At 48.9% G+C, this 24,456-nt stretch overlaps 1 protein-coding gene across 1 annotated transcript in view; it reads left to right on the forward strand.

Moving 5' to 3' along the window:
- LOC148502558 (rab3 GTPase-activating protein non-catalytic subunit-like) overlaps positions 1-24,456 on the forward strand; it is a 242,351-nt gene that overhangs the window by 101,023 nt on the left and 116,872 nt on the right. The window contains exon 5 of the mRNA XM_088449690.1: positions 22,010-22,057. Within this exon, the coding sequence (XP_088305816.1) occupies positions 22,010-22,057 (48 nt within the window). The remainder of the gene's footprint in view (positions 1-22,009; positions 22,058-24,456) is intronic.

Genomic DNA, 24,456 nt, shown 5'->3' on the forward strand with positions numbered 1-24,456 from the left:
ATGTTTTATATTTTAGATTCCTCAAAGTAGCCTGCTTTTCCTTGGATGACAGCTTGGCACACTCTTGGCATTCTCTCAGTCAGCACCATGAGGTATCTCCTGTGAGGGTTTTATATATTAGATTCCTCAGAGTAGCCCCCTGTTGCTTGGATGACAGCTTGGCACACTCTTGGCATCTCTCAGTCAGCACCATGAGGTAGTCTCCTGGAATGGTTTTCCATCAGTCTTGAAGGAGTTCCCAGAGGTGCTGAGCACTTGTTGGCTGCTTTTCCTTCACTCTGCGGTCCAACTCATCCCAAACCAGCTCAGTTGGGTTTAGGTCGGGTGATTGTGGAGGCCAGGTCATCTGACGCAGCACTCCATCACTTTCCTTCTTGGTCACGTAGCCCTTACATAGCCTGGAGGAGTGTTTGGGGTCATTGTCTTGTTGAAAAACAAATGATGGTCCCAGTAAGCGCAAACCAGATGGGATGGCATGGCGCTGCAGAATGCTGTGGTAGCCATGATGGTTAAGTGTGCCTTGAATTTTGAATAAATCACCAACAGTGTCACCAGCAAAGCACCCCCACACCATCACATCTTCTCCTCCATGCTTCACAGTGGGAACCACACATGCAGAAACCATCCGCTCACCTTCTATGCGTCTCACAAAGACATGGCGGTTGGAACCAAAAATCTCAAATTTGAACTCATCAGATCAAACTACAGTTTTCCACTGGTCTAATGTCCATTCCTTGTGTTTCTTGGCCCAAACAATTCATCCTCAGTATTGTTCATCCTCAGTATTGGCTCCTTCGCAGGAATACGACCATGAAGGCCTGATTCACGCAGTCTCCTCTGAACAGTTGATTTTGAGATTTGTCTGCTACTTGATCTCTGTGAAGACTTTATGTGGTCTCTAATCTGAGGTGCTGTTAAGTAGCGGTTTCTGAGGCTGGTAACTCTAATGAATTTATCCTCTGCAGCAGAAGTAACTCTTGGTCTTCCTATCCTGGGGTGGTCCTCATGAGAGCCAGTTTCATCATAGCGTTTGATGATTTTTGCAACTGCACTTGAGGATACATTCAAAGTAGGGGTGAGCGGATTCGGTTCTACTCTGTTCCGTTCGGTTTTAAAAACCGAATCTTATTGGCTATCCAAAACTCGTGACAGCTGATAGCCAATAAGATTCGGTTTTTAAAACCGAACGGAACCGAGTAGAACCGAATGCGCTCACCCCTAATTCAAAGTTCTTGAAATTTTCTGTATTGACTGACCTTCATGTCTTAAAGTAATGATGGACTGTCATTTCTCTTGATACCATAATATGGATTACAACAGTAGTCAAATAGTGATGTCCACTGTGTACTAACCCTAGATCTGCACAATACAACTGATGTCTCAAACACATTAAGAAGGCAAGTAATTCCACAGATTGACTCTTGACAAGGCACACCTGTTAATTCAAAACCATTCCAGGAGACACCTCATGAAGCTGATTGAGAGAATGCAAGAGTGTGCAAAGCTGTCTTCAAAGCAAAAGGGGGCTACTTTGAGGAATCTAAAATATAAAAAATATTTTGATTTGTTGAACACTCTTTTTGTTTACAACATAATTCCACATGTGTTCTTTCATAGTTGTCTTCAGTATTAATTTACTATGTTGAAAATAATTTAAATCAATAAAAACCATTGAATGAGAAGGTGTGTCCAAACTTATTTATATATATATATATATATATATATATATATATATATATATATATACACACACACAGTCAGGTGCATAAATATTGGGACATTGACAGAATTTTCATATTTTGGCCTCTATTCACCACCACAATGGCTTTGAATTGAAACAAACAAGATGTGCTTTAACTGCAGACTTTCAGATTTAATTTGAGGGTAATTACATCCAAATCAGGTGAACGGTGTAGGAATTACAACGGTTTCTATATGTGCCTCCCACTATTTAAGGGGCCAAAAGTAATGGGACAAACTAAACAATCCTAAATCTAACTTTCACTTTTTAATACTTTGTTGCAAATCCTTTGCAGGCAATTACAGCCTGAAGTCTGGAACGCATAGACATCACCAGATCCTGGGTTTCATCCCTGGTGATGCTCTGCCAGGCCTCTACTGCAAATGTCTTCAGTTCCTGCTTGTTCTTGGGGCATTTTCCCTTCAGTTTTGTCTTCATCAAGTGAAATGCATGCTCAGTCAGATTCAGGTCGGGGGATTGACTTGGCCATTGCATAACATTCCACTTTTTAGCCTTAAAAAACTCTTTGGTTGCTTTTGCAGTATGCTTCGGGTCATTGTCCATCTGCACTGTGAAGCGCTGTCCAATGAGTTCTGAAGCATTTGACTGAATATGAGCATATAATATTGCCCGAAACACTTCAGAATTCATTCTGATGCTTTTGTCAGCAGTCACATCATCAATAAATACAAGGAAACCAGTTCCATTGGCAGCCATACATGCCCACGCCATGACACTACCACCATCATGCTTCACTGATGAGGTGGTATGGTTTGGATCATGAGCAGTTCCTTTCCTTCTCCATACTCTTCTCTTCCCATCACTCTGGTACAAGTTGATCTTTGTCTCATCTGTCCATAGGATGTTGTTCCAGAACTGTAATGGCTTTTTTAGATGGTGTTTGGCAAACTCTAATCTGGTCTTCCTGTTTTTGTGGCTCACCAATGATTTACATCTTGTGGTGAACCCTCTATATTCACTCTTGTGAAATCTTTTCTTGATTGTTGACTTTGACACATATACACCTACCTCCTGGAGAGTGTTCTTGATTTGGCCTACTGTTGTGAAGGGGTTTATCTTCATCAGGCAAATAATTCTTCTGTCATCCACCACAGTTGTTTTCCGTGGTCTTCCGGGTCTTTTGGTGTTGCTGAGCTCTCCGGTGTGTTCTTTCTTTTTAAGAATGTTCCAGACAGTTGATTTGGCCACACCTAATGTTTTTGCTATCTCTCTGATGGGTTTGTTTTGATTTATCAGCCTAATGATGGCTTGCTTCACTGATAGTGACAGCTCTTTGGATCTCATATTGAGAGTCGACAGCAACTGATTCCAAATGCAAATGTCACACCTAGAATCAACTCCAGACCTTTTACCTGCTTAATTGATAATTAAATAACGAGGGAATAGCCCACACCTGTCCATGAAATAGCTTCTGAGTTGATGGCCCCTTAAAAAGTGGGAGGCACATATAGAAACCGTTGTAATTCCTACACCGTTCACCTGATTTGGATGTAATAACCCTCAAATTAAATCTGAAAGTCTGCAGTTAAAGCACATCTTGTTTGTTTCATTTCAGAGCCATTGTGGTGGTGAATAGAGGCCAAAATATGAAAATTCTGTCAATGTCCCAATATTTATGCACCTGACTGTGTGTGTGTATGTATATGTGTGTATATATATATATATATATATATATATATATATATATTATAATTATTTTTTCTCTCTCAAATTGTACTTCACATTTATTGTTGTTTGTGAAGGCAGTCACATTTGCACTTATTTATTATGACTAAGAATAAGGGTAAACCGGAAACTGTGGCCCCGATGATGGTTTCATGCAAAAGTTGTTTGGCGGGCTTGTCCTCTCAGGATTTTATACAGGATGGTTTGTGTGCTGTTTGTTATAAAGAACCACCTCACCTGTTCTCTCTACCAGCCCATGTACAGGAACCATCTTGGGTGTCCTCCTTGTCTCTGGTTATGACGCAGCTAGTGGACCGTTTGGCAACTTCCATGCTGCCTCCCATAATGGGATACCCACAGCAGTTCTAGCCTGCTATGTTTGCCCCCCTATACATCCTTCCTGGAAAGATGTTTATGCTCACTCAAGTCAGACTATGGCTCAGTCAGTTGCTGCGTTTCAACAAATGTTACAGGCAAACAGACCAGTAGCCACTAAAGCACCTAATCGGACGATATCATTTTATCAGTCTGCTCAGCATGTAGATTCAGATGCATCATCGGAGGAGTCAGATGATGCGCCTGGTTCTTCTCCAGGCTCTATCTCAGGAGAGGAGGACCATCCTTCTACAGTGGATGTCCCTTCTTTGGCGAGGGCGGTCAAATCAATCCTAAATATACAGGATAATGAGCAGGCTCCTAGTCCTAAGGCTCCAGTTTTGAAACACCGGAGGGTGGTAAAAGCTGAGTTTCCGAAGTCTGAGCAGCTCGCTGAACTTATGGAAGAAGCATGGAGTACCCTGGATAAACTGTTCCATGTTACAAAAAGATTAGCATCTTTGTATCCTTTCCCCACCTACTGAATGTATTAAGTGGGAAGTCCCTCCTACTATGAATGCTCATGTGACACATTTAGTCAGGAGTGCTACGTTGCCTTTACCATCAGAATCTTCCCTTAAACATCCTACAGATAGAAAACTTGAAACGTGTTTTAAATCATTGTTTTCATTGTCTGCAGCTGTTATTCGGCCAGCTATGACTGCGGCCTGGTTATCCATGGCTGTAGAAGAATGGACGGGGGCATTGAAAGATACTCTGCCAAATGCTACCAGAGAACAGCTGACCTATATCTCCCACATACGGGAAGCAGCCTCCTATTTGGGAGAAGCTGCAATAGATGCTGGGCTCCTGGCTTCTAGAACATCGGCAGCTTCGGTTATTGCTCGTAGAGCCCTTTGGTTAAGGTCCTGGAAAGCAGAGGCAGGATCCAAGAAGGCTCTGGAATCTTTACCTTTTTATGGAAACATACTATTTGGAGCAGACTTGGATAATATAGTGGCTACTCTGGCAGCCTCAAAATCTGCTACATCAAAGTCTAGGCAGTCTTCTTTTCGGTCCTTTTGTTCACATGGAAGAGCAAAAGGACAGCCTTTCTCCATACCGTCTAGTTCTCACAGGACCACCAAGTAGCAAACTAAGAGGTCCTAGCCGGTCAGACGTCCAGCCTCCAAGCCGGACGACAAACCCTCTGCCTGATGGAGCGGGCTTCCTCCTGGGGGATCCCAGGGTGGGAGGCCGACTTCTTCATTTTGCGGACTGCTAGCATCAAACAACAACAATGCCTGGGTCCGAGAAAGTGGTCTCTCAGGGGTATGCCTTCACCTTCTGGAGGCATCCTCCCCAGAAGTTTTTTTGTACAACACCCCCCATCAGATTCTTCGAAGGCCCTCCAGGAGGCCATTTAGTCCCTGTTGCGGGCAGGGGTGATAAACCTGGTTCCTGTGGTTCAACAAGGAAGGGGTGGTTATTCCAATCTGTTTTTTGTTCAGAAACCAAATGGGTCTCATCCCCCTATCCTAAATCTGAAAACCCTCAGCAAGTTTATCCGAGTACCCAAGTTCCGTATGGAGACTCTTCGTTCAATTATTTTGGCAATGGAACCTGGGAATTTCATGGCTTCCCTGGACATTCAGGATGCGTATCTGCATCTGCCTATTACACCATCCCACCAACAATTTCTACGGTTTGCTGTTCTGAAACAACAAGCACTGCTTTTGGGTCATCACCAAAATAATGGTGGTGGTGATGGCCTACCTCGGGCGTCAGGTAGTCAGAATACTGCCATACCTGGCCGACCTACTGATGTTGGCACAGTCTCCAGCTCTTTTACAACACCATCTCCAACTGACCATTACCTGCCTACAGACACACGGCTGGATCATCAATTGGAAGAAGTCCTCCCTTTCTCCAATACAGCGGATGGCACATCTGGGGGCACTTCTGGATTCTCAGGCACAAAGGGTGTTTCTGCCAGGGGACAAGGTTTCGGGCCTATTATTGTGAGTGTGCAAATTGCTCAGCAAGCAAAGGATATCCATTCTATCAATGATGCAGTTCCTGCGGTCAATGGTATCCACCTTCGACATGGTGGAATATGCTCCGTTCCACTCCAGGCCTAAGCAACAATTGATTCTCTCCTGGTGGAACGGGCAGTATCATCTAATATGGTCCAAGAGGATCTTTCTCACTATGGAGGTTTGGCTTTTGTGGTGGTTACAAAAGGCTCATCTGGACAAGGGTCGCTCATTCTGGATTCCAAACTGGGTGCTCCTCACCACGGACACCAATCTTTCCGGATGGGGGGCGGTGACAGGTCATCATACCTTTCAGGGAAGATGGACAAATCAGGAAAGTCAGCTGTCCATAGACATCTCGGAGCTTTGTGCAGTGTACATAATGCTCATCCTGGCACAGTATCTACTCCAAGAAAGGCCGGTCCAGATTCAGTCTGACAACGCGACCACGGTAGCCTATTTCAATCATTAGGGAGGCACACAAAGTCAGGCAGCCATGAGGGAAGTGACAACATTCTAATCTGGGCAGATCGTCATCTTCCCGCTATCTCTGCAATATTCATCCCCGTAGTCCTCACCTGGGAAGCGGACTTCCTAAGTCGTCAGGACATACACGCCGGAGAGTGGGCTCTCCTTCCGGGGCTTTTTCAACTCCTGGTGAACAAATGGGGCCTACCAGACGTAGACCTTATGGCCTCACGTCACGACCACAAGGTCCCCGGGTACACTGGTCCAGGACCAGAGATCCCTCAGCCACCTTCGTGGATGCGCTGGCAGTGAGGTGGGACTTCAAGCTGGCGTACCTCTTTCCTCTGATTTCCCTCCTCCCAAGGGTCCTCAGGAAATTCAAGCAGGAAGGCAGCACAGTAATACTAGTAGCTCCTGCTTGGCCCAGGCGCCATTGGTTCACCGACATACAGAATCTATCCATAGACACTCCGTTTCCTCTTCCTCTATGGCCGGATCTGTTAGCGCAGGGTCCCTGTCTACATCTGGATTTACCTCGTCTGTCTTTTATGGCGTGGCTCTTGATTCTTTCATCTTAAGAGCCAAATGTTTCTCCTGCTCTGTGATTCAGACGATGCTTAGGGCACGAAAGCCTTCCTTTGCCCGCATCTATTACAGAGTCTGGCACTCCTTTGATCAGTGGTGTGCCCACAGAAAGTATGACCCTAAGGTTTTTAGGGTTTCCCGGGTACTTGCTTATCTCCGGGCTGGGATAGACCTCGGTCTCCGCCTTGCCACTGTGGGAGTACTGGTTTCTGCGCTGTCAGTTTGGTTCCAGCGAAGGATCGCTTCTCTGCCGGATGCTAGAATTTTTTTTTCAGGGTATTCTCCGAGTTCAGCCACCCTTTGTCCTATCTGTGGTATCATGGGATTTGTCTTTGGTTCATTAGGGGCTACAGGCTTCCCCATTTGAACCTCTGGACTCTGTAGATAAGAAAAGGTTGACGACAAAGACACTTTTTCCCCTCGCCATATCCTCTGCCCGCAGAGTCTCTAATGTGGCAGCTCTCTCTTGTCACTCCCCCTTTTTGATTTTTTCACCAGGATAGAGCTGTCCTACGTACACGGGCGGTTACCTTCCTAAGGTATTATCCCATTTCCATGTGAATGAAGATATTGTGGTTCCAGCCTTCCAGTCTTCAGAGCGTGTGGTTTGTGCTCTCCGTATATATGTGGAACGTACAAACTCTTTTAGAAAATCAAATGCTCTTTTTGTGTTGTATGGTTTTCACAAATGAGGCTGGCCAGCTGACAAACTGTCTCGATAGTTGCGTATGACTATCTCTCAGGCTTACACGCAGGCTGATCTCCCTGTTCCAAACACGACGACAGCACATTCTGTCTGTGGGACCATCATGCGCATTTACTCGTAGTGTCTCTGCTGAACAATTGTGCAAGGCAGCCACGTGGTCTTCTGTCCACACTTTTCTTAGGTTTTTCGCCTTTAATTTTGCCTCTCAGGATTCTTTCTTTCGGTGGGCGGTTCTCCCTTCTGATCAGGAGCGTCCCCACCATTAGGGGAACTGCTTTAGGACATCCCCATGGTATCCCGTTGGACCCCCTATGGACCCTGAAGAAGAAAAGAGTTATGGTAGACTTACCTTTGTTAACTCTTTATCTTCGAAGTCCACAGGGCACCCACCCTGACGCCCCTGACTGCACTGGGTTATTTTTCTCTCGGTCACGGATTCCCTCATTTTGCGTGAGAGTTTTTGGTGTACATTGTCCTTCCTGCCTTGGGCTTGTTTACAAAACTGAATGCCTGTGGCCAGGGGTGGGGTATATGTGGAGAAGGACCTGAGGCATCCTGGGAGCTGATAGCTTAACTGTTTGGTACCCAGATCACTCCAACCACATTTCCCCATGGACCTCGAAGAAAAAGAGTTAACAAAGGTAAGTCTTCCAGAAACTAAGCCGTAAATAAAATACACTGTACACCTGCTGCAAGTAATAGAGGTCTAGTTAGGACCCCAAAACATATTACTATACAGAAAGTGAAAGAACAATTACTGCGCTAGATGTACAGTATTACTCAATAAAAACAAATAACATATAATGCTCTCTATTATGTATACAAAAAGGCTTGTTTGGTTAGTCAGCAACTGGCGTCCCAGCAGTTTACTAGTCAGTTAGACGTCAAAATGTATATTACCTCAGTCTATATAGTATAGAATATTCAACCCCTCAAGGTATAGAGGCCACTCCGGGGTGCGCAATCCAGACGCTGCTTCCCTACTACGGGATAGCAGCAAGGGGTATAATACCGGCTTCTCCGTGAAGTTCGGCGGCTGAACTTGACGGCAAAGTTTGTCTAACTGACTAGTGAATGGCTGGGATGCCAGTGTTCACGGATTGCAGTTATACATCTTTCAGCTGTAACAACAGGCTTCCTGACTCACCTGTGAGGCTATTAAAGTGGAAACAAATTGATACAATCTATTAATCGGATACCCATCTATGAACCAAGTGATATTTAGTATCAAATGCTGTTTGAAATATAACATTCTAAGGACTATATGAACACTTCTTACTTATATTCTCTTATATTTTAAAGGTCTCTGCATTGTTCACATTATAAGTAAATTGCATTAGGCTGATTAGATTTTATATTTATTGCTATTGGTGTATGTATAAATGTTATATGCGTTGTGATTATGTTTTATAATGAAATATTTATTTGTGATAATCAACAAGCCTTTTTGTATACATAATAGAGAGCATTATATTTATTTTTATTGAGTAATACTGTACATCTAGCGCAATAATTCTTCTTTCACTTTAATTATTCCACAACTTTTATTTTTATGCATCGTCCTATAGGTTATATTGGTTCTCAACCTCTTCTCCAGTAGGTGGTAAACGCAACGTATACAAATATGAAGATCATAGACGTCTATTGTAAATGCAGCAAAGCTTTGGCAAGCGATGACCACACAGAAAATAATTTCTTGTACTATTTGTTAGGTGCCATTAGGTGTGCACAGCATTGTACACGAGGTAACAAAACTACCAGTACAGTACCCAGCATAAATACAATGTACAACAATGAACAGTACAAAGACTAAATACAAACATTGCAGTAAAACCACAGACAGTGATTGACAAGTACACACGGGTCCAGCAGCTCAGCAGGCAGTGGTGAGTGGCAGGGGGCACAACAGTATTCAGTGACTCTGTACCCAGCATATGGGTGAGCAGCCAGTGTCCATGTCACTAAGGTGGAGGAGGAGACAGGTGACAGGTGCTGGTGGTAAGGATAGTGCAGGGGAAGACACAGCAGCTCTCAGTGACTCTGTACCCAGCATATGGGTGAGCAGCCAGTGTCCATGTCACTAAGGTGGAGGAGGAGACAGGTGACAGGTGCTGGGGGTAAGGATAGTGCAGGAGAAGACACAGCAGCTCTCAGTGACCCTGTACCCAGCATATGGGTGAGCAGCCGGTGTCCATGTCACTAAGGTGGAGACAGGTGACAGGTGCTGGGGGTAAGGATAGTGCAGGGGAAGACACAGCAGCTCTCAGTGACCCTGTACCCAGCATATAGGTGAGCAGCCAGTGTCCATGTCACTAAGGTGGAGGAGAAGACAGGAGACAGGTGCTGGTAGTAAGATTAGTGCAGGATAAGACACAGCAGCTCTCAGTGACCCTGCACCCAGCATACGGGTGAGCAGCCAGTGTCCATGTCACTAAGGTGGAGACAGGTGACAGGTGCTGGGGGTAAGGATAGTGCAGGGGAAGACACAGCAGCTCTCAGTGACTCTGTACCCAGCATATGGGTGAGCAGCCTGTGTCCATGTCACTAAGGTGGAGGAGGAGACAGGTGACAGGTGCTGGGGGTAAGGATAGTGCAGGGGAAGACACAGCAGCTCTCAGTTACCCTGTTCCCAGCATATGGGTGAGCAGCCAGTGTCCATGTCACTAAGGTGGAGGAGGAGACAGGTGACAGGTGCTGGTGGTAAGGATAGTGCAGGGGAAGACACAGCAGCTCTCAGTGACCCTGTACCCAGCATATGGGTGAGCAGCCAGTGTCCATGTCACTAAGGTGGAGACAGGTGACAGGTGCTGGGGGTAAGGATAGTGCAGGGGAAGACACAGCAGCTCTCAGTGACCCTGTACCCAGCATATAGGTGAGCAGCCAGTGTCCATGTCACTAAGGTGGAGGAGAAGACAGGAGACAGGTGCTGGTGGTAAGATTAGTGCAGGATAAGACACAGCAGCTCTCAGTGACCCTGCACCCAGCATACGGGTGAGCAGCCAGTGTCCATGTCACTAAGGTGGAGACAGGTGACAGGTGCTGGGGGTAAGGATAGTGCAGGGGAAGACACAGCAGCTCTCAGTGACCCTGTACCCAGCATATGGATAAGCAGCCAGTGTCACTAAGGTGGAGGAGAAGACAGGTGACAGGTGCTGGTGGTAAGGATAGTGCAGGGGAAGACACAGCAGCTCTCAGTGACCCTGTACCCAGCATATGGGTGAGCAGCCAGTGTCTGTGTCACTAAGGTGGAGGAGGAGACAGGTGACAGGTGCTGGTGGTAAGGATAGTGCAGGATAAGACACAGCAGCTCTCAGTGACCCTGTACCCAGCATATGGGTGAGCAGCCAGTGTCTGTGTCACTAAGGTGGAGGAGAAGACAGGTGACAGGTGCTGGTGGTAAGGATAGTGCAGGGGAAGACACAGCAGCTCTCAGTGACCCTGTACCCAGCATATGGGTGAGCAGCCTGTGTCCATGTCACTAAGGTGGAGGAGAAGACAGGTGACAGGTGCTGGTGGTAAGGATAGTGCAGGGGAAGACACAGGAGCTCTCAGTGACCCTGTACCCAGCATATGGGTGAGCAGCCAGTGTCAGTGTCACTAAGGTGGAGGAGGAGACAGGTGACAGGTGCTGGGGGTAAGGATAGTGCAGGGGAAGACACAGCAGCTCTCAGTGACCCTGTACCCAGCATATAGGTGAGCAGCCAGTGTCCATGTCACTAAGGTGGAGGAGAAGACAGGAGACAGGTGCTGGTGGTAAGATTAGTGCAGGATAAGACACAGCAGCTCTCAGTGACTCTGTACCCAGCATATGGGTGAGCAGCCTGTGTCCATGTCACTAAGGTGGAGGAGGAGACAGGTGACAGGTGCTGGGGGTAAGGATAGTGCAGGGGAAGACACAGCAGCTCTCAGTTACCCTGTTCCCAGCATATGGGTGAGCAGCCAGTGTCCATGTCACTAAGGTGGAGGAGGAGACAGGTGACAGGTGCTGGTGGTAAGGATAGTGCAGGGGAAGACACAGCAGCTCTCAGTGACCCTGTACCCAGCATATGGGTGAGCAGCCAGTGTCCATGTCACTAAGGTGGAGGAGGAGACAGGTGACAGGTGCTGGGGGTAAGGATAGTGCAGGAGAAGACACAGCAGCTCTCAGTGACCCTGTACCCAGCATATGGGTGAGCAGCCAGTGTCCATGTCACTAAGGTGGAGACAGGTGACAGGTGCTGGGGGTAAGGATAGTGCAGGGGAAGACACAGCAGCTCTCAGTGACCCTGTACCCAGCATATAGGTGAGCAGCCAGTGTCCATGTCACTAAGGTGGAGGAGAAGACAGGAGACAGGTGCTGGTGGTAAGATTAGTGCAGGATAAGACACAGCAGCTCTCAGTGACCCTGCACCCAGCATACGGGTGAGCAGCCAGTGTCCATGTCACTAAGGTGGAGACAGGTGACAGGTGCTGGGGGTAAGGATAGTGCAGGGGAAGACACAGCAGCTCTCAGTGACTCTGTACCCAGCATATGGGTGAGCAGCCTGTGTCCATGTCACTAAGGTGGAGGAGGAGACAGGTGACAGGTGCTGGGGGTAAGGATAGTGCAGGGGAAGACACAGCAGCTCTCAGTTACCCTGTTCCCAGCATATGGGTGAGCAGCCAGTGTCCATGTCACTAAGGTGGAGGAGGAGACAGGTGACAGGTGCTGGTGGTAAGGATAGTGCAGGGGAAGACACAGCAGCTCTCAGTGACCCTGTACCCAGCATATGGGTGAGCAGCCAGTGTCCATGTCACTAAGGTGGAGACAGGTGACAGGTGCTGGGGGTAAGGATAGTGCAGGGGAAGACACAGCAGCTCTCAGTGACCCTGTACCCAGCATATAGGTGAGCAGCCAGTGTCCATGTCACTAAGGTGGAGGAGAAGACAGGAGACAGGTGCTGGTGGTAAGATTAGTGCAGGATAAGACACAGCAGCTCTCAGTGACCCTGCACCCAGCATACGGGTGAGCAGCCACTGTCCATGTCACTAAGGTGGAGACAGGTGACAGGTGCTGGGGGTAAGGATAGTGCAGGGGAAGACACAGCAGCTCTCAGTGACCCTGTACCCAGCATATGGATAAGCAGCCAGTGTCACTAAGGTGGAGGAGAAGACAGGTGACAGGTGCTGGTGGTAAGGATAGTGCAGGGGAAGACACAGCAGCTCTCAGTGACCCTGTACCCAGCATATGGGTGAGCAGCCAGTGTCTGTGTCACTAAGGTGGAGGAGGAGACAGGTGACAGGTGCTGGTGGTAAGGATAGTGCAGGATAAGACACAGCAGCTCTCAGTGACCCTGTACCCAGCATATGGGTGAGCAGCCAGTGTCTGTGTCACTAAGGTGGAGGAGAAGACAGGTGACAGGTGCTGGTGGTAAGGATAGTGCAGGGGAAGACACAGCAGCTCTCAGTGACCCTGTACCCAGCATATGGGTGAGCAGCCTGTGTCCATGTCACTAAGGTGGAGGAGAAGACAGGTGACAGGTGCTGGTGGTAAGGATAGTGCAGGGGAAGACACAGGAGCTCTCAGTGACCCTGTACCCAGCATATGGGTGAGCAGCCAGTGTCAGTGTCACTAAGGTGGAGGAGGAGACAGGTGACAGGTGCTGGGGGTAAGGATAGTGCAGGGGAAGACACAGCAGCTCTCAGTGACCCTGTACCCAGCATATAGGTGAGCAGCCAGTGTCCATGTCACTAAGGTGGAGGAGAAGACAGGAGACAGGTGCTGGTGGTAAGATTAGTGCAGGATAAGACACAGCAGCTCTCAGTGACTCTGTACCCAGCATATGGGTGAGCAGCCAGTGTCCATGTCACTAAGGTGGAGGAGGAGACAGGTGACAGGTGCTGGTGGTAAGGATAGTGCAGGGGAAGACACAGCAGCTCTCAGTGACCCTGTACCCAGCATATGGGTGAGCAGCCAGTGTCCATGTCACTAAGGTGGAGACAGGTGACAGGTGCTGGTGGTAAGGATAGTGCAGGGGAAGACACAGCAGCTCTCAGTGACCCTGTACCCAGCATATGGGTGAGCAGCCAGTGTCCATGTCACTAAGGTGGAGACAGGAGACACGTGCTGGTGGTAAGGATAGAGCAGGGGAAGACACAGCAGCTCTCAGTGACCCTGTACCCAGCATATGGGTGAGCAGCCAGTGTCCATGTCACTAAGGTGGAGACAGGTGACAGGTGCTGGGGGTAAGGATAGTGCAGGGGAAGACACAGCAGCTCTCAGTGACCCTGTACCCAGCATATAGGTGAGCAGCCAGTGTCCATGTCACTAAGGTGGAGGAGAAGACAGGAGACAGCTGCTGGTGGTAAGATTAGTGCAGGATAAGACACAGCAGCTCTCAGTGACCCTGCACCCAGCATACGGGTGAGCAGCCAGTGTCCATGTCACTAAGGTGGAGACAGGTGACAGGTGCTGGGGGTAAGGATAGTGCAGGGGAAGACACAGCAGCTCTCAGTGACCCTGTACCCAGCATATGGATAAGCAGCCAGTGTCACTAAGGTGGAGGAGAAGACAGGTGACAGGTGCTGGTGGTAAGGATAGTGCAGGGGAAGACACAGCAGCTCTCAGTGACCCTGTACCCAGCATATGGGTGAGCAGCCTGTGTCCATGTCACTAAGGTGGAGGAGAAGACAGGTGACAGGTGCTGGTGGTAAGGATAGTGCAGGGGAAGACACAGGAGCTCTCAGTGACCCTGTACCCAGCATATGGGTGAGCAGCCAGTGTCAGTGTCACTAAGGTGGAGGAGGAGACAGGTGACAGGTGCTGGGGGTAAGGATAGTGCAGGGGAAGACACAGCAGCTCTCAGTGACCCTGTACCCAGCATATAGGTGAGCAGCCAGTGTCCGTGTCACTAAGGTGGAGGAGAAGACAGGTGACAGGTGCTGGTGGTAAGATTAGTGCAGGAGAAGACACAGCAGCTCTCAGTGACCCTGTACCCAGCATATAGGTGAGCAGCCAGTGTCCATGTCACTAAGGTGGAGGAGAAGACAGGTGGCAGGTGGTAAGGATCGTGCAGGGGAAGACACAACAGCTCTCAGTGACCCTGGACACTGGCTGCTCACCCGTATGCTGGGTACAGGGTCACTGAGAGCTGCTGTGTCTCCCCCTGTACTTATTTTACCCCCAGCACCTGTCACCTGTCTTCTCCTCCACCTTAGTGACATGGACACTGGCTGCTCACCTATATGCTGGGTACAGGGTCACTGAGAGCTGCTGTGTCTTCCCCTACACTATCCTTACCACCAGCACCTGTCACCTGTCTCCACCTTAGTGACATTTACCCAGCATATGGGTGAGCAGCCAGTGTCCGTGTCACTAAGGTGGAGGAGGAGACAGGTGCTGGGGGTAAGGATAGTGCAGGAGAAGACACAGCAGCTCTCAGTGACCCTGTACCCAGCATATGGGTGAGCAGCCTGTGTCCATGTCATTAAGGTGGAGGAGGAGACAGGTGACAGGTGCTGGTGGTAAGGATAGTGCAGGGGAAGACACAGCAGCTCTCAGTGACCCTGTACCCAGCATATGGGTGAGCAGCCAGTGTCCATGTCACTAAGGTGGAGGAGAAGACAGGAGACAGGTGCTGGTGGTAAGATTAGTGCAGGAGAAGACACAGCAGCTCTCAGTGACCCTGTACCCAGCATATGGGTGAGCAGCCTGTGTCCATGTCACTAAGGTGGAGGAGGAGACAGGTGGCAGGTGGTAAGGATAGTGCAGGGGAAGACAACAGCTCTCAGTGACTCTGTACCCAGCATATGGGTGAGCAGCCAGTGTCCATGTCACTAAGGTGGAGGAGAAGACAGGTGACAGGTGCTGGGGGTAAGGATAGTGCAGGGGAAGACACAACAGCTCTCAGTGACCCTGGACACTGGCTGCTCACCCATATGCTGGGTACAGGGTCACTGAGAGCTGCTGTGTCTTCCTCTGCACTATCCTTACCCCCAGCACCTGTCACCTGTCTTCTCCTCCACCTTAGTGACATGGACACTGGCTGCTCACCCATATGCTGGGTACAGGGTCACTGAGAGCTGCTGTGTCTTCCCCTGCACTATCCTTACCACCAGCACCTGTCACCTGTCTTCTCCTCCACCTTAGTGACACGGACACTGGCTGCTCACCCATATGCTGGGTGCAGGGTCACAAAGGTGGAGGAGGAGACAGGTGCTGGTGGTAAGATTAGTGCAGGGGAAGACACAGCAGCTCTCAGTGACCCTGTACCCAGCATATAGGTGAGCAGCCAGTGTCCGTGTCACTAAGGTGGAGGAGAAGACAGGTGACAGGTGCTGGTGGTAAGGATAGTGCAGAGGAAGACACAGCAGCTCTCAGTGACCCTGTACCCAGCATATGGGGGAGCAGCCAGTGTCCATGTCACTAAGGTGGAGGAGAAGACAGGTGACAGGTGCTGGTAGTAAGGATAGTGCAGGGGAAGACACAGCATCTCTCAGTGACCCTGTACCCAGCATATGGGTGAGCAGCCAGTGTCCGTGTCACTAAGGTTGAGGAGAAGACAGGTGACAGGTGCTGGTGGTAAGGATAGTGCAGGGGAAGACGCAGCAGCTCTCAGTGACCCTGTACCCAGCATATGGATGAGCAGCCAGTGTCCGTGTCACTTAGGTTGAGGAGAAGACAGGTGACAGGTGCTGGTGGTAAGGATAGTGCAGGGGAAGACACAGCAGCTCTCAGTGACCCTGTACCCAGCATATGGGTGAGCAGCCAGTGTCCGTGTCACTAAGGTTGAGGAGAAGACAGGTGACAGGTGCTGGTGGTAAGGATAGTGCAGGGGAAGACGCAGCAGCTCTCAGTGACCCTGTACCCAGCATATGGATGAGCAGCCAGTGTCCGTGTCACTTAGGTTGAGGAGAAGACAGGTGACAGGTGCTGGTGGTAAGGATAGTGCAGGGGAAGACGCAGCACTCTCAGTGACTCTGTACCCAGCATATGGGTGAGCAGCCAGTATCCGTGTCACTAAGGTGGAAGAGAAGACAGGTGACAGGTGCTGGTGGTAAGATTAGTGCAGAGGAATACACAGCAGCTCTCAGTGACTCTGTACCCAGCATATAGGTGAGAAGCCTGTTTCCATGTCACTAAGGTGGAGGAGGAGACAGGTGCTGGGGGTAAGGATAGTGCAGGGGAAGACACAGCAGCTCTCAGTGACCCTGTACCCAGCATATGGGTGAGCAGCCAGTGTCCGTGTCACTAAGGTGGAGGAGAAGACAGGTGACAGGTGCTGGTAGTAAGGATAGTGCAGGGGAAGACACAGCATCTCTCAGTGACCCTGTACCCAGCATATGGGTGAGCAGCCAGTGTCCATGTCACTAAGGTGGAGGAGGAGACAGGTGACAGGTGCTGGGGGTAAGGATAGTGCAGGGGAAGACAAAGCAGCTCTCAGTGACCCTGTACCCTGCATCTGGGTGAGCAGCCAGTGTCAGTGTTACTAAGGTGGAGGAGAAGACAGGTGACATTTGCTGGTGGTAAGGATAGTGCAGGGGAAGACACAGCAGCTCTCAGTGACTCTGTACCCAGCATATGGGTGAGCAGCCAGTGTCAGTGTCACTAAGGTGGAGGAGAAGACAGGTGAACGGTGCTGGTGGTAAGGATAGTGCAGGGGTAGACACAGCAGCTCTCAGTGACTCTGTACCCAGCATATAGGTGAGCAGCCAGTGTCCGTGTCACTAAGGTGGAGGAGAAGACAGGTGAACGGTGCTGGTGGTAAGGATAGTGCAGGGGAAGACACAGCATCTCTCAGTGACCCTGTACCCAGCATATGGGTGAGCAGCCAGTGTACGTGTCACTTAGGTGGAGGAAGAGATAGGTTCTGGTGATAGTGTACCCATCGTATGGCTGAGTAGCCTGCATCTGAGTCACTGAGGGGAGATAGACAGGAGACCAGGAGTGCTGGTGGTAAGAATACTGTAGAGGAGGGTACAACAGCTCTCCGTGACCCTGTACTCCCTGTATGTTTGAGCAGCCAGTCACTGAGGGGAGAAGGAGACAGGCACTGCCCAGGAGCTTACATTTTAAAGCGGGGATAATATTTGGATGATCTGGGACGGAGACACTGTGGGTAGGTTTTTCGCGAGTGTGAAGATTTAAAGCTAGGAATAAGGCAGAAAAGTCTGACTTACTGAGGGAGACCATTCCAGAGGAAGGGGGGCAGCGGGAGAAATCTTGGAGTCAGACATGGGGGAAAGTGACCAGAGTAGAAATAAGGCTGGAGTGGGAGGAGGAGTGGAGAGGGTGGGAGGGAGTGTGGGCAGAGATGTGGTTGGAGATGTACAGATGAATCCTTTCTTACTGTTTCTTCAGTCTTGCCAAATCGCTTCTCCTGGGTGCCAAGTCGCGGCCCTCTGACTAGGTACCCTAATACAGGTGCTGGCGTGCTCTGGATGGAGCAGAGTACGATGAAGATGTACAGAGTAGTCTACAAGCTGGGTCAAACCAAATGGACAAGACGGTACCAGGGATCCGACTTGTGCAGGTCACAGAGAAGAGCCAAGACTGTACCAGGGATCAGACGTGTGCAGCTTACAGAGGACAGCCAAGACGGTACCAACGATCAGATGTGTGCAGGTCACAGAGGAGAGCCAAGACTGTACCAGGGATCAGACGTGTGTCGGTTACAGAGGAGAGCCAAGACTGTACCAGGAATCAGACGTGTGCAGGTTACAGAGGAGGGCCAAGACGGTACCAGGGATCAGACGTGTGCAGGTCACAGATAATAGCCAAGACTGTACCAGGGATCAGACGTGTGCAGGTCACAGAGGAGAGCCAAGACTGTACCAGGGATCAAACGTGTGCAGGTTACCGAAGAGGGCCTAGACTGTACCAGGGATCAGACGTGTGCAGGTTAGAAGATAGCCAAGACGGTACCAGGGATCAGACATGTGCAGGTCACAGAGGATTGCCAAGACGGTACCAGGGATCAGACGTGTGCAGGTCAGAGGAGAGCCAAGACTGTACCAGGGAACAGACGTGTGCAGGTCAGAGGAGAGCCAAGACGGTACCAGGGAATAGACGTGTGCAGGTCACAGAGGATAGCCAAGACGGTACCAGGGATCAGACGTGTGCAGGTCACAGAGGATAGCCAAGACGGTACCAGGGATCAGGCGTGTGCAGGTCACAGAGGATAGCCAAGACGGTACCAGGGATCAGACGTGTGCAGGTCACAGAGAGGTGCCAAGACGGTACCAGGGACCAGACGTGTGCAGGTCACAGACAGATGCCAAGACGGTACCAGGGACCAGACGTGTGCAGGTCACAGAGAGGAGCCATGACGGACCAGGCATCAGACGTGTGTAGGTCACAGAGGAGAGCCAAAACGGTACCAGGGATCAGACGTGTGCAGGTTACAGAGGATAGCCAAGACGGTACCAGGGATCAGACGTGTGCAGGTCACAGTGGATTACCAAGACTGTACCAGGGATCAGACATGTGTAGGTCACAGAGGAATGCCAAGACGGTACGAGGGATCAGACGTGTGCAGATCACAGAGAAGAGCCAAGACGGCACCATGGATCAGACGTGTGCAGATCACAGAGAAGAGCCAAGACGGTACCAGGGATCAGACGTGTGCAGGTTACAGAAGATGGTCAAGACTGTACCAGGGAACAGACATGTGCAGGTCACAGAGGAGAGCCTAGACTGTACCAGGGATCAGACGTGTGCAGGTTACAGAGGAGAGCCAAGACGGTACCAGGGATCAGACGTGTGCAGGTCACAGAGGATAGCCAAGACTGTACCAGGGATCAGACGTGTGCAGGTTACAGAAGAGAGCCAAGACTGTACCAGGGATCAGACATGTGCAGGTTAGAGGATAGCCAAGACTGTACCAGGGATCAGACGTGTGCAGGTTAGAGGATAGCCAAGACGGTACCAGGGATCAGATGTGTGCAGGTCACAGCGGATAGCCAAGACGGTACCAGGGATCAGACTTGTGCAGGTCATGGAGGATAGCCAAGACGGTACCTGCGATCAGATGTGTGCAGCTTACAGAGGACAGCCAAGACGGTACCAGGGATCAGATGTGTGCAGGTCACAGAGGAGAGCCAAGACTGTACCAGGGATCAGACGTGTGTAGGTTACAGAGGAGAGCCAAGACGGTACCAGGGATCAGACGTGTGCAGGTTACAGAGGAGGGCCAAGACGGTACCAGGGATCAGACGTGTGCAGGACACAGATAATAGCCAAGACGGTACCAGGGATCAGACGTGTGCAGGTCACAGAGGATAGCCAAGGCGGTACCAGGGATCAGACGTGTGCAGGTCACAGAGGAGAGCCAAGACTGTACCAGGGATCAGACGTGTGTAGGTTACAGAGGAGAGCCAAGACGGTACCAGGGATCAGACGTGTGCAGGTTACAGAGGAGGGCCAAGACGGTACCAGGGATCAGACGTGTGCAGGTCACAGATAATAGCCAAGACGGTACCAGGGATCAGACGTGTGCAGGTCACAGAGGATAGCCAAGGCGGTACCAGGGATCAGACGTGTGCAGGTCACAGAGGATAGCCAAGGCGGTACCAGGGATCAGACATGTGCAGGTTACAGAGGAGGGCCAAGACGGTACCAGGGATCAGACGTGTGCAGGACACAGATAATAGCCAAGACTGTACCAGGGATCAGATGTGTGTAGGTTACAGAGGAGAGCCAAGACGGTACCAGGGATCAGACGTGTGCAGGTTACAGATAATAGCCAAGACGGTACCAGGGATCAGACGTGTGCAGGTCACAGAGGATAGCCAAGGCGGTACCAGGGATCAGACATGTGCAGGTTACAGAGGAGGGCCAAGACGGTACCAGGGATCAGACGTGTGCAGGACACAGATAATAGCCAAGACTGTACCAGGGATCAGATGTGTGTAGGTTACAGAGGAGAGCCAAGGCGGTACCAGGGATCAGACGTGTGCAGGTCACAGAGGATAGCCAAGGCGGTACCAGGGATCAGACGTGTGCAGGTCACAGAGGATGAACAAGACGGTACCAGGGATCAGACGTGTGCAGGTCACAGAGGATGAACAAGACGGTACCAGGGATCAGACGTGTGCAGGTCACGGAGGATAGCCAAGGTCAGGAAGGAGCAATCTGATCACAATCGGGAACGTTGGAGTAAGGTTAGAGAGCCTATTATACTCTGGCACGGAATAGTGCTCAGAGCTGTCCCTAGGAAGGGACTTCACATTAGCCGCCAGTGTGATGTCACACTAGGCCCAGAGCTGCGCACGCTCCCTATGGTAGCCGTTGGGGCCCCCTTTCACCACCTGGCGGCCACAAGATCACCGCGGTGGGCATTGCCGAACCCGTCGCAGCCACACAGCCCCCACAAGACTCCTGCACTGCCAGACCCGGTAAGGGGGATCGGGCAGCCAGAGCCCTGTGACACAAACATCATCTCACTCCTGGAGCCAGGGTAGGAGATTGCCCTGGAGCCAGGGTAGGAGATTGCCCTGGAGCCAGGGTAGGAGATTGCCCTGGAGCCAGGGTAGGAGATTGCCCTGGAGCCAGGGTAGGAGATTGCAGAGGAGGGAGGCATGTTACCAGGACTGGAGCCACGGTAGGAGCTTGCAGAGGAGGGAGGCGGGTGGCATGTTACCAGGACTGGAGCCAAGGTAGGAGATTGCAGAGGCAGATGGCAGGTTACCCGGGAGGTAAAGGACAGCGGCCGCAGTGTTATGGATGCATTGAATAAGGGAGCGGCAGCTTCGATGTAGGCCAGGTAGAAGAAAGTGACAGTAGTCAGGGGGTTTGATGGCATCTGGGGTGAGGAACGTCCGAATTCTAAAGGTGTTACGGAGGTGGAAGCAGTGATAAGAGATGGGGTCCCATGTCTGCGGCCCGACTGTTCATCACATGTATCCTCTGCTGCTTCTGCAACAGACACACATTATAGATACCCTTTACATTAAAAAACATGTTACAAGAGGGCATAGTACATTTTCCATTGATTGGGCTGGCCGTAACACATTACTTATCCGCCGTTACGAGGTCACTTAGGTACATAATACTATATAGCAACAGCAAAGAAAATGTTCTAAGTCAGACGGTTCAGTGGACCCTCTAATGGCGTCTTTAGCATTTACCACCTAATAGAGGAGCTTTTATAATGCAGATTGAGAGGGAAAGTCTACGCAGTTGCAGAATGAGACAATTGTCTTTGTGATGGTGGTAAACTAATACCAATCCCTGTTTTTACCTGAATAGTGGAAGCATTAGTTGTTTGAATATGTTGAGTTTTTACGTACTTTTCAAGGATAGTTAAGTTATGGCCATATTATAATTGCAAGTCCTTTCAAGAATGTTTGTTTGATATGTATATTGTTTGGGGCTAAACCTGTTTATTTCTATTTGGTATATATTTAATTTACTGTATATGACATCAAAAAATGTTAGTTGTTCCTTCTATATGTTTACAATGAATGAGTCACCTGGTGATGCTGCCTAACCCTGTGCTACACTTTGCATTGCAGGGAATATATCAGCTGTGCCCTATGCATCCCCTTGGCAAGCCAGAAAAGGTAACTGTGTATGTGACTAGGTGTGTGTCCCACTGAGGGGGAGCATTGCAGGGAGTATATCAGCAGTGCTCTATTAATTCCTAACAGTCGCTAGTCGCTATTTAGCGCTGCAAGTCACCTAAGAAAGAATTGCTTTCCTGTCCAATCGTGTGGTTCGAAAGCACAAAAAGTTATTTATGTAAAAAGTAACACGATGTAAGATTTAACAACTAGAGTAAAAAGCTATGAAAATAGTACAGCCGATACATACGCTTGCGCACTGGTCCCAGTATACAGTCCTCAATCCAGAAGCCTGCGGTCGCATAGAAGATGTCCCCTACACTGAGGTCAGGACACCAGCTTATATACCTTACAGGTTTCAGAGTTAACAAAGAGACAAATTGACAGTTTCTTATTGGTTCTTGCTTGTGATCAATCTGGTCATTGGTCCGTTCATACGGTATCAGGGGTATGGCTCAGTCTTCCAACAGTCACATTGTGTAGTTTCCCGCCGAACAACTGGTTAATACTGGCTACAGACACTGCATACAAGTAATAGCATTCTAACTAATAACTCCCTATAATCCATAACTAGCAAACGCAAGATGCGAATCCTTCACCGATAGAAACGGATGTCTGCAAATAAACAGGGATTTAGTATGCTACCAAACATGACATGTCCACTGTATTCTGAACCTTAGATCTCTTTTAAGTAAATATTACATCGTAATTTATTAGCTAACAAAACCTTTAATAACACTGGTTATTAACTATAATGTGTGGGAACCCTTTTTTAAGTATGCGTTCGCATATGTGCGTCTGTGTATGTGTGTGATGGATTCGCATTTGCGCGCATTGGATTGCGCGACGCAAAGTAGCGTCCTCATAACAAGTCATCCGACCATAGACGACTATATCGTCAGATAATTGTACAGCGATCATATCCAATTATTTGACTTTGACAGTCCACCCTTTGATAGCAATCATAAAACTATCACATTCTATTCTTAACCTACTTAGACATGCATAATAAATTATTATCTAATGTTCTATACGGTATGACACAATTCGGTCATTGAACCGTCAATAATGTGCTTCAAGAATGGGTAAAACAACCCTTATACACACTCAGCGGATCTATAGGGGACCATTGGTAAGATGCGGGACCTCATCAAACCTATAAAGGAAGTTTGGGGGGGAGGGGGGGTGAGACTAAATTATCTAGGATGTTTAACGGAACATTTCCAATATTTTATCATACATGACCAAGCCTATTCACATGTTATTATCTGATGGTACATTCAATTTCAGGATTGCAATGCAGTTCTTTGTCAACCTTAGTACCTATATCACCACCACTCACCACCATCATGATCTCATTTTCACGATTAACTTGGTGTTACATTTTCCACATTTTACCACAGTAAGAACACATCTGACACATAAACCAATTACTAAGATGACAACAAGTATAAGAATAAGAAGCTTACCTACACTAGCAACCATCTCGGGTACCCACTCTCCCAGACCGGCGAACCATTTGACAGGGTTTAACCATGAGAACCATCTCTCTACCTTTACCTCAGTCTCATACAAGGAAGTATTATGGTCCTTCCGAAATTCCCACTTCAGTTGTAGCATTTCATCCATTTTCCTGTCAGTCACCTCTTTGGGGTCATCAGTATTATTGGTGATGTACGTGCAACACTTGACACCAAATTGGGTGGCCAAATTCACACAATATCCACCAGAAACACTGTCAGGTAGTTTAACATTAGCCTATGTTGTACCAATTCCTTTTTATAAGCCTATAGCTCCTTACCAGTATACCTGAAAGTTTCATCATACATCTTGGTGACGTTGTCTATTAATTTAGCCAGGTCTTGGATATATCTAAAATTTAAAGTTCCCCGAGTGATCCTGGTGGGATCTAATGCTACCAAAATTTGGAAGCCAGTTGTTTCACTAATCAACTGTGTGGCTATATGTTCTTCACCAGGGATCATATTTCTTTTGTCACGATGTTCTTACTGTGTGTGTATGGGGATGGTGCGGTTTTATGGTTACCAATCATTTCGTAATGTGTAAGGGTCATTACCTCTGGGACCAATTTACCTATAAAACATAAACCCTTGGAACTCGGAGATAACCAAGAATATGCCCTTCTTCCACAAACATAGTATACATTATCTGGGAGGACATATGGTATATTACGATCTTGCACAATATCACAAAGTTTTAACAAAACTACCTATGCCTATTGTCCTCATCTGCTCAAGGCACGTTTCAGCCTGAATAACATATTTACAATAACCCATAGAGATGGATGTGACAGAAGAGGAGTACAAGCGACAAGCAAAGAGAGAGGCCACTATATTACATAGTACTTTCCTTTGCTGTATGTCTGTTTCCTATGCTGT

The sequence above is a fragment of the Taudactylus pleione genome, unplaced genomic scaffold (genome assembly GCF_031769625.1).
Source record: "Taudactylus pleione unplaced genomic scaffold, aTauple2 ptg000491l, whole genome shotgun sequence".
Classification (NCBI taxonomy): Eukaryota; Metazoa; Chordata; class Amphibia; order Anura; family Myobatrachidae; genus Taudactylus; species Taudactylus pleione.